Genomic DNA, 10,479 nt, shown 5'->3' with positions numbered 1-10,479 from the left:
TAGCACAACCTCTTGTTTAGAGTACACTATGCACTATGTCTTTGTATCAGATAGTTGTAATGGTAATTTGTAAGGACGTCCTTTCCTGAAACAAATGAAGCGTTGGATTACAACGCTGCATTGTTCTCTGCCCTGGATTGTAGCTTGCCCGTCGTAAATCAGCAGTCGATATGAGGGTACTGTGTTCAATTGGAAATCTACCATCACCGTATCTGTCTTTTGCACTGCAGACACTAAGCAATAGGTACCTGCCATGTGGCCACTTTGTCCACTGCTGTCCTCAGTCTTATACTTTTCATCAAGACTTGTCACCATGCCGAGTGGATCTAAATTCGGAAGTCGCCATGTGGCTGAGGCATATCTGACATACTCTCAGCGTCGATCTTGTTGTAGCTTATCCTCCTTTCTGAAACAAAAGGCAAAATGCGATTAGTTGTGATGACTACAACCTACACTCATATAAACAGTGTTTTGATACTGAATGGTCGGCTTTAGCACTGTTGTGATGGTGTTGACACTATACTTTGCCCAATTGAGTCTAACTACCTGATGGCTAATCTACTGTGATACCTGTGATAACTGATGATGATTACTGGGATTGGTTTTATGTGTTTGGTTGGTCTCTTCTTTTGGTAGTGCAATAGCGTTAATTATGGATTGTTGTTATCATTGTTATGCGGATTTTTCTTTCTTAAGACTAAAATCCCATATTTTTACTACAATTACAATTCAGCTATCGGTTGAATTTGTTCAAGGAAATTTAGAACAGAAATCCACAGCATGAATTATAATTTCTTAACTGCTTCCCGGTCTTGCACAAAGTTGACTCAGGTTATACATTAATATCTTAGATTTAATTCTTCACTTCACAATAATTTAATTATGGTTATTGTTCGTTGATATGAAATCGATCATTTTCCGGAAACGTGGCTCATTCAGTCATTGCAATTCCAAGGACGACGATAAAAGTTCTTTAGAAATTTGGAGGTGATGAAACAAATATAATGAATACTTCCTTAAATGACGACGATGGATCCATTCACATTAGACGATCACAGTCTGCAGAAAATTCTCGACCTTCGATGATGACCAATGTTTACAGGAACCATGACGACGATGAACTTGATGATGACGATGACGTGGATGACTCTTCTAGAACGCAGCTCTGTTGATGATGTCTTGCCTGATTCGTCTTCCCGTATGCGAACCTGCGATCAAACGTAGAAGCTGTTAAATATCAGACATTCCCTAAATGACAACCCTATCAATATTCATTCTACTAATTCTACGACAAAACTAATTGAAGAAAGAACACATCTACACGCATTCTCTGCGACAAATGAATATGATGTCATCTGGTTCGTTCTTGATCGAAATCCACTAACGAACTAACAACTAGTTACCCTCCAAGACGGCGAAACGGCTGGGTTAATGGCTTCCTTCTCTGCAGCGTTAATAACGTCTGGTTAATGGTGAGAATATGGAGCTCTCCGCCTTGCCTGGTCTGTTGATCTTAACTGCCTGTTCTTCTACTTCCGGCGTTTCTGTATCTACGTAGTTGCTTAGCGATGTACACACTTGGTTGTATTATAAACAATTCGTCGCTAAGAACCTTTACAATTGAAATAATTAGATCAGACACGACATTTCTTTTCCTTCGAAATCTACAATAAAAGAAAGAATTGTGGCTGAAAGAAATGACGTACATCTTTCTGACGTAGATAGTCTCGGTAATCTCGGACCCGCGTGACGTGATTATCTAGTAGTCTCGGCACTCGCGTGTTCTAATGAGCTAAAAGAATCAATCCTTTACATAGGCCCCCCCTTCTGGATAATTATCCTGGGGAAATTATTCTCATTCGAATAGTGAATTAGACGTATAATTATATACTTAATCATATAATTGTGGCATACGTTACTCATCCAGTTACAAGTTTTGCTTCAGTATGAAGCTCTGCTCATGTAATCGGCACCATGGTTGTCCTTTCCAGGGATCACTTTCACAGTGAATGAGTGGGGCTGCAATTGAATCGCCCACCTCATGAGCATCTCGCTAATTTCGTCCTCTACTGTTCCGACCATAGCGTGAGGTATGGGTCTGGGTTTGATGAAGACAGGCCTCTTTTCCGTTACTTCAATGTTACAACCCAGCAGGTTTGTAGTCATTGGAACATCGGTGAGGTTCTTCTCAAATTCCATGGATATGTCCCTTGCCTCTTTTGCTTTCTCGTCGCTCAGATTCTTGTCAAAATGCATGTCTGCTACAAATTCGGACCTTTTTGTTTCTAACAGAGGTAGCATTTTCTGAGTTTCTGTTGCGAAGATGTCGTCACTCATTGTTTCGTCTTCTTCCATGACGATTGCAACAACTTCATCTTCTTCTTCCTCACTGCTTTCATGCGCGTCTACCCGTTGGGTTGGCGTGCTATGTTTGAAAGACGTGTCTCGTTCTTGGTACTCTTTCATCAAGTTGATGTGGTAGAGCTTGATCTTCCTAACAGAGGTAGCATTTTCTGAGTTTCTGTTGCGAAGATGTCGTCACTCATTGTTTCGTCTTCTTCCATGACGATTGCAACAACTTCATCTTCTTCTTCCTCACTGCTTTCATGCGCGTCTACCCGTTGGGTTGGCGTGCTATGTTTGAAAGACGTGTCTCGTTCTTGGTACTCTTTCATCAAGTTGATGTGGTAGAGCTTGATCTTCCTCCCAATCTTGATTTTGTAATCGAATTGGTTCAGCTTCTCCACTACTGTGTAAGGACCTTGCCACAGTAGTTCCAGTTTGTTCTGTTTCTTGGGTCTCAACAACAAAACCCGTTTTCCTACTTCAATCTCCCGCTTCGCGGCTTTCTTGTCGAAGTATTTTGCCTGTTTCATAGCAGCATTCTTCAGGTTCTCTCTTGCTATTTCACAGGTCTTCTCGATGCGATTACGCAAGTCAACAACGTACTCTGCCGTTGTTTTCATCTCATCTGACACTTCTTCTTGCGTCCAAGCTTGACGCAAAATCTGCATGGGACCTTTGACAGCCCTGCCGTACAGCAGTTCAAATGGGGAAAATCCCAAGCTCGCTTGCGGTACCTCACGGTAAGCAAATAGCAAGGCCGGGATGAAGGTGTCCCATTTCTTGGGTTGTTCTTGGGTCATGCGTGTCATCATGCTTTTGAGTGTTCCGTTAAAACGTTCCACTAAACCATTTGATTGAGGGTGGAATGGAGCTGTCATGTGGTGCTTGACTTGTAGAAAATCATTCACCTCATGCATCAGTTTTCCAGAAAACTGTGCACCTTGGTCAGTTATGACTTCATCGGGTATGCCCAGCCTGGTCCACATTTCCCACAACGATTCTGCGATCGTTTCAGCACGGATATCCTTGAGAGCAACTGCCTCTGGAAATCTAGTGGCGTAATCCACCGAGACCAGTATGTACTGCTTTTTACTCTCGGATATCGGTTTGATGGGACCAATGATGTCCACGGCGATCCGTTTGAATACAGAACTGATAGGTGGCATTCGACCTAGCGGAACTTTCTTGGTGTGTCCTTTAGGAGTAGATCTTTGGCATGCATCACATGACATACAATATCGTTTGATGTCACTGCCGTGACCTGGCCACCAGAACTCCGTATTGATGCGGTCGAAAGTCTTCTTTTGCCCGAGGTGACCCGCTAATGGAAGGTCATGACCGAATGACAACACTTTCGGTCTTAACTTTTTCGGAACCACCACTCTTGTTTTGTAACACCCATTTTCATGCAGTTTGGAGCGAAGGAGAATATCGTTCTTGTAAACGAACTTGACTCCATGGATTTCTCTACCTTTTGTGGCAAATTCCCTGATCTGCGCTAGGGAAGGATCTGCCTTCTGTTCTCGTTTCAAATCCTCAGGAGTGAATGGCTTCTCCTGAGATTTGAGGTTCGGTGGGACACTAGCTTCAGACTTCTTTTCTTCTTCTTTCTGCTGTGCACGGGTGTTCACGGCAGCAACTGTCTCGGAGAACCAAGTGGGGTCGCGGATTGGGTACAACGATGTCAAACATTTGTTGGAACCAATTCCGTGCCACTTTCCTATCAGAACAGGATAGACTGGGTTGTCCATCACCGTCACTTCCGTGTCAGCATCGAAAAATGGGGAGTCGATATGCACCACGGCTGTGGGGTACATCTTCTTCGCACCTTTCTCCGCTAGAGTGACCTCTTTCTTGTTCAGTAGGTATTTGTCTTTAGAGACGAGTTCTGCGCTAACCATGATTCCTGTGCATCCAGAATCACGTATAGCTTGAACTAGTTTCCCATCAACCTTGACCGGAATCGTTTCTGAGAAAGTCTTGCTTTGACAATCCTCACAAAGTTTTTCCAGTTTCTCTGGAATGTCAAAAGAACGACCCGTTTCATTGACATTCGGGACCACGGATGTGGTACTTCTCTTGGGGCAATTCTTGGACAGGTGGCCGCGTTCTTTACAAAAAAAACATTGGCCATTGGTCCTCAGTTTTGTCCGCTCTTCATCTGACAACTTATGTGGTTGTGCTGTGCTATGCTGGCTAGAACCAAACATGACCGTGCTCTGTTTGACATCACGCCCGTTACCATCATTCTTGGAAAAACGATTTCCTTTTCCACGAGAATGGGCGTCTGCGTCAGGTACTTTAGTGTTGGACCTAGCTTGATGATAGGTGGTGGCGATTTCGCCGATTTCCTTCGCATCATGTGGGTTGCGATCGCGGATATGGATAGCTAACTCGGGAGGAACTGTTTCCAAAATTTGTTCCCTCAGGATTAGATCCTTCAAATCGTCCACTTCGTTTCCACACTTCGCGAGTTCAATCCATTTATTCATATAGCGATCGAGCTTGACAAAATGTTCCTTGTAAGTGTCCCCTTGTGCTTTCTTCAGATTTCGGAACTTTTTCCGGTAGTCTTTGCTCGTGAGTTGGAAACCTTCATAGAGCGCATGCTTCACTGTTTCATAGTCATCAGCGTCCTCGGCGCTGAGCTTGGAGTAAATGACGCGAGCTTTTCCCTTGAGGAAGTAGACGATACGAGAGGCTTTGGTTGCATCAACGAGCTTGCAATCTTTTGCGTAGTGCTCGTATTGATGAAACCAGCTCTCAATATCGTCCTTGTCCTCAAGGTAAGGTATCTTATGATCAAAGTTATCCTTGCTTTGGCTCGACTCCCTGGCATTGTTGTTCCGGTTATTCTGATTTGCACTTTGGATTCTCAGCTGTTCTAACTGAAAATTCCGTTCGCGTTCGCGTTCTTCGCGATCACGTTCTTCGCGATCACGTTCTTCGCGTACGTGTTCTTCGCGTTCTATGCGATCACGTTCTTCGCGTACGTGTTCTTCGCGTTCTATGCGATCACGTTCTTCAACCACATAGGCACGGAGATCGGCTCCGCTCAAGCCCAGTAGTGTACCCTCTTCTATCAAATTCTTGGTCAGTTGTAACCGAGGGTTAGAATTTGTCGCCTCATCACCAACAATGTGATGGGGTGACGTATGAGCCGTGTGCTCAACCATGTTTCCGACAACGACATTTTCATTCGTGTCATTGTTCGCCTCATTTGAGGAATTCGCATTCGACATTATCGTTGTTCGTTTCTTATTCCTACGACGAGAAACACGATAATGACTACTTTCCGACGTATGTGATTCGACGCTAGCACTACGAGTGTTATTCGCGGGCGGATCAGAATACATCACATCTTTACATCCTAGTTAGAACGAATCATGTTCAATCGATACAAAATTCGAAAATTTATGAGGATAAAAACTGAATTCTAAGTGTCTCGTTGAGTCTACCAAAGAACATACAAGTAATCTTTATCTCAACCATATGTCAAACTACGGATGATTTCATTTCGCTGCTAATTTCAATACTTTCCTTTCCAGGACAAGTTAGCAGAAATTCTGAGTCGTCTAATGCTAATTACCAAGCAGCTACACTATAGACATATGACTCCTCTGTACAGCAATACCGCGATACAGAGTCACAAGTGACTGATCCTCTGATCAAACTAATGAGTCCATACCAGACTGTTATAGTACGTCACTTCCTTCATCAACAACTAATGAAACTCTGATCAACAGACCTTCTTCAGTTTACAATTAGTTGCGGTCGAAAAATTCAGACCTTCCGGGAAATCAATCGGGAACGAACCAGGTATCCCTTACCAAATATGGTTCCAAACTCCCTCCAACCACCCGCGATAATTTCGAACTATATCGGGGTGTGATCAATAGCACGTGTTAGCTATGCTATTCACCACTTGTAATTTAGAACACCACAATAACTGGGGAACTAATTACCAAAAGTGGTTCTACATCTGCCTTTTTTAAAGTGTCGTGGATGAACTCAAACACTGCTAATACATACTACTAACGATGATTAATAGTAAATTTAATTTTCGTGTTATAGCATACACGTTGAGCTACGTCTAGGTCAAAAGAAAGTAAATGGACATGCACTTATACGATGATGGTGGTGAAACACAACACATGCAAACACAGAGAAAAATATAAACAACAACACACAGCCTCCAGCAATTTAGAAAATTTTGAACGTCGGTCTAACAGAAAATTGCGAATTTATCCCGGAACGATAGCCCCCAATGTTATGCGGATTTTTCTTTCTTATGACTAAAATCCCATATTTTTACTACAATTACAATTCAGCTATCGGTTGAATTTGTTCAAGGAAATTTAGAACAGAAATCCACAGCATGAATTATAATTTCTTAACTGCTTCCCGGTCTTGCACAAAGTTGACTCAGGTTATACATTAATATCTTAGATTTAATTCTTCACTTCACAATAATTTAATTATGGTTATTGTTCGTTGATATGAAATCGATCATTTTCCGGAAACGTGGCTCATTCAGTCATTGCAATTCCAAGGACGACGATAAAAGTTCTTTAGAAATTTGGAGGTGATGAAACAAATATAATGAATACTTCCTTAAATGACGACGATGGATCCATTCACATTAGACGATCACAGTCTGCAGAAAATTCTCGACCTTCGATGATGACCAATGTTTACAGGAACCATGACGACGATGAACTTGATGATGACGATGACGTGGATGACTCTTCTAGAACGCAGCTCTGTTGATGATGTCTTGCCTGATTCGTCTTCCCGTATGCGAACCTGCGATCAAACGTAGAAGCTGTTAAATATCAGACATTCCCTAAATGACAACCCTATCAATATTCATTCTACTAATTCTACGACAAAACTAATTGAAGAAAGAACACATCTACACGCATTCTCTGCGACAAATGAATATGATGTCATCTGGTTCGTTCTTGATCAAAATCCACTAACGAACTAACAACTAGTTACCCTCCAAGACGGCGAAACGGCTGGGTTAATGGCTTCCTTCTCTGCAGCGTTAATAACGTCTGGTTAATGGTGAGAATATGGAGCTCTCCGCCTTGCCTGGTCTGTTGATCTTAACGGCCTGTTCTTCTACTTCCGGCGTTTCTGTATCTACGTAGTTGCTTAGCGATGTACACACTTGGTTGTATTATAAACAATTCGTCGCTAAGAACCTTTACAATTGAAATAATTAGATCAGACACGACATTTCTTTTCCTTCGAAATCTACAATAAAAGAAAGAATTGTGGCTGAAAGAAATGACGTACATCTTTCTGACGTAGATAGTCTCGGTAATCTCGGACCCGCGTGACGTGATTATCTAGTAGTCTCGGCACTCGCGTGTTCTAATGAGCTAAAAGAATCATTCTTTACAATCATCATTTACATAAAAACTTATCTGTTAATCCAAACAATGATATACTTACTGTGATGTTCTTAACTACACTTTAACATGGAATGTATGTATGTATGTATGTATGTATGTATGTATGTATGTATGTATGTATGTATGTAGGTATGTATGTAGGTATGTATGCATGTGTGTTGGTGTGTCGGTGTGTCATGTGTGCAAGTAAAAAGGGTATTGTAGTTGTACATATATTACTTTAGATATTTTTTTTGTTATCATGGGTTTTATGAATTTTCTTCTCTTATTCTTTTATAATTATTAATTAATGACCTATATGTGCTGATGACCAATTTAATTTCCTTTGTTGGATCAATAACATGTTATGAGTTATGAGTTATACAAGCCACTTCACCTATGCAGCATATGGAACCCTACAATATGCGAAACATATCAACTGACTGCAGCAGCCTGGTTCTTAAAATAATTCTGACGGTCAACGCAGTCAACACACTATTCACAGTCCATTTGTTTGGACGACTGTCGTTGTCTCAAAACTCGCATTCTACCTGCTGTCCAAAAGAAGCTAATCTTACGTTGTGCTGCCTTGAAAGAAAATGCCAACAAAGACAAGGAAGCTGTTGCAAGGTAAGTTTACCAAACGTTAGCGAATCATGATAGTGCGTAAACAGCAAACAGTACAATCAAAGAATGAAACGCGATACATATCTATAGATCTAGCATTCAAAAACTGTCTTTCAAATTAAAGGAAGTTGTTGCAAGGTACCACATTTTACAGACAGAACCTTGACAGAGCATGTTTTGAAACTGAGGCAAAATCGTAATAATTTTGACTTTGAGAACAGATTCATTCCGTTTTCTTATATCTGCATGTTCAAATAAATGGTGGACAGTTTTAAACGGGCAGAGTAAACTTGAGACTCAACTGCAAGTTTTAAAATTCACATAAATCGAACCAAGAACAAAGACATCCCAACATTACAGGCACTGTAGATCAACTCATTTCACTAGAAGTGACGGCCTATCACTGTGTTTGTTATCCGTGTCTGCTGAAATAAAAAGAAATTAAACAAAATGGATTATCAGTAAGCTTAGGTGACACGTTGTAAGAGTGGGATACACTAGATCTGTCTGTACTTACCGGGGACACGACTGCCAGATCGACACTGCGCTTTCGACAGCTCTTCCTCGCGCAGACACTGGAAAAAACGCTGTGCAGATCAAACTGTAGGAAATCTCCTTTGGTATCTTCTTTATCTATTTTTCTGGAGCTAAGAAACCGAACAATGTGAAATCGTCTTCCCCGAATCGGCGAATGCAGAGGTGAGAACTGATATGTGAATCTATACCACAATCCTTCACGCGACCTGACCTGATCTTGACCCCTGACCTGGTCTACATACCACACACAACATAAACCAGTCGCCTGCTTTTACCCCCCAAAACCCCACCACCACCCGTTTTCTTTGGATATACACTTTAACTTCACACATGCCGACGAAATGTTGATCATTGCTTCAATACTCTGAAGATGTTGCTTGGATAATAACCAGGTGAAATTAGTATTTCGGTGTTCAGTCAAATGTTAAAGTTTCTATCACATACACACGTACGCACGCACGCACGCACGCACGCACGCACGCACAGACAGACAAAGTTTAGCATCGCATAGGCTACAATTACGTGAGCCAATCAAACATGACGAATCACACAAAATCAAATAATTCACAATACAGCAGTACAGCACGGATATATACTCAAATTTGGTCTCCGAAATGATTTTTACAAATGTATGGCGAGATTCATTAGAACAGAAGATACTAACAAGACTGCCTTAAATCTACAGGGATGTATACAATATGTCTGGGGAATATACAATTCTCTTATATCTGCAAGTGCAGAACAGTGAAGCAGGACATGAATTTCATCCTTTAAGTAAAGACTGACACATCCAACAATTCATACTATCCAAATTATGAAATGTACATGTTTGAGAATGGATTTTGTTTGTTTGTTTGTTTATTTGTTGCTTAACGTCCAGCCGACTACGCAGAGCCATATCAGGACGAGGAAGGGGGGGGATGAAGGGGGCCACTTGTCAAGCGATTCCTGTTTACAAATGCACTAACCCATTACTTGTGTCCCAGCAGGCTTTAGTAAAACTAAATTAATACCTACTGGAAGATTACCAGTTTCCAGTATGTTAAAATAGGCTTAACCTATCTACTGCTGGACTTACATCAGAACACTAACAGATTAAACTATACATGAATCGCGAGACAAGCGGCAAGAGAAGAGATTTTTGGAAAAAATACAGGTGAATGAGCAAGAAGGCAGAAAAAAGAAAAGAATTCATGAAGAAAAAGAAAGCATGACAGGAAAGAGGAACCAAAAATCTACCTTACAGCAAACTAGAAAGCTCCTGCGGTTCCAAAAACAGGAGGGGCCTTTAATTTCATAACCGCAGTGCCCCACTGCGGGATTGAGAATGGATAGCAATCTCAAATACACTACATCTAAATCTAACAATGGCACGCCGGATAAACTTATAGATAGTTAACAACAAATACGGTTCAACAAATTAAAATTGTTTAAACATTCTATACACTGAAAATATGTCACTTGTTTGTACGAGGGCTGTTCTGGAAGTCCTTAGAATTTCATGTGAGCGCACAGCTCACCGTTAATTTGACCACGCCATTTTCTCGAAGGATCCTTCCTGAGCTGC

The 10,479-nt window shown here is 41.4% G+C and overlaps 1 protein-coding gene across 1 annotated transcript; it reads right to left on the bottom strand.

Moving 5' to 3' along the window:
* Positions 1 to 2,465: 2,465 nt before the first annotated feature.
* Positions 2,466 to 5,522, bottom strand: LOC138974691 (uncharacterized). Its single transcript, XM_070347410.1, has one exon. The coding sequence runs from the start codon at positions 5,520 to 5,522 to the stop codon at positions 2,466 to 2,468; it is 3,057 nt and encodes a 1,018-aa protein (XP_070203511.1).
* Between the last annotated feature and the right edge of the window lie 4,957 nt (positions 5,523 to 10,479).

The sequence above is a fragment of the Littorina saxatilis genome, linkage group LG8 (assembly GCF_037325665.1).
Source record: "Littorina saxatilis isolate snail1 linkage group LG8, US_GU_Lsax_2.0, whole genome shotgun sequence".
In the NCBI taxonomy this organism is placed as follows: Eukaryota; Metazoa; Mollusca; class Gastropoda; order Littorinimorpha; family Littorinidae; genus Littorina; species Littorina saxatilis.
The sequence above is the reverse complement of the archived record's forward strand: the minus strand, read 5'-3'. Positions and strand labels throughout refer to the sequence as shown.

Coding starts and splice junctions, on each gene's coding strand:
- LOC138974691 (XM_070347410.1), bottom strand. CDS start 5,522: ATGGTTGAGCACACGGCTCATACGTCACCCCATCACATTGTTGGTGAT.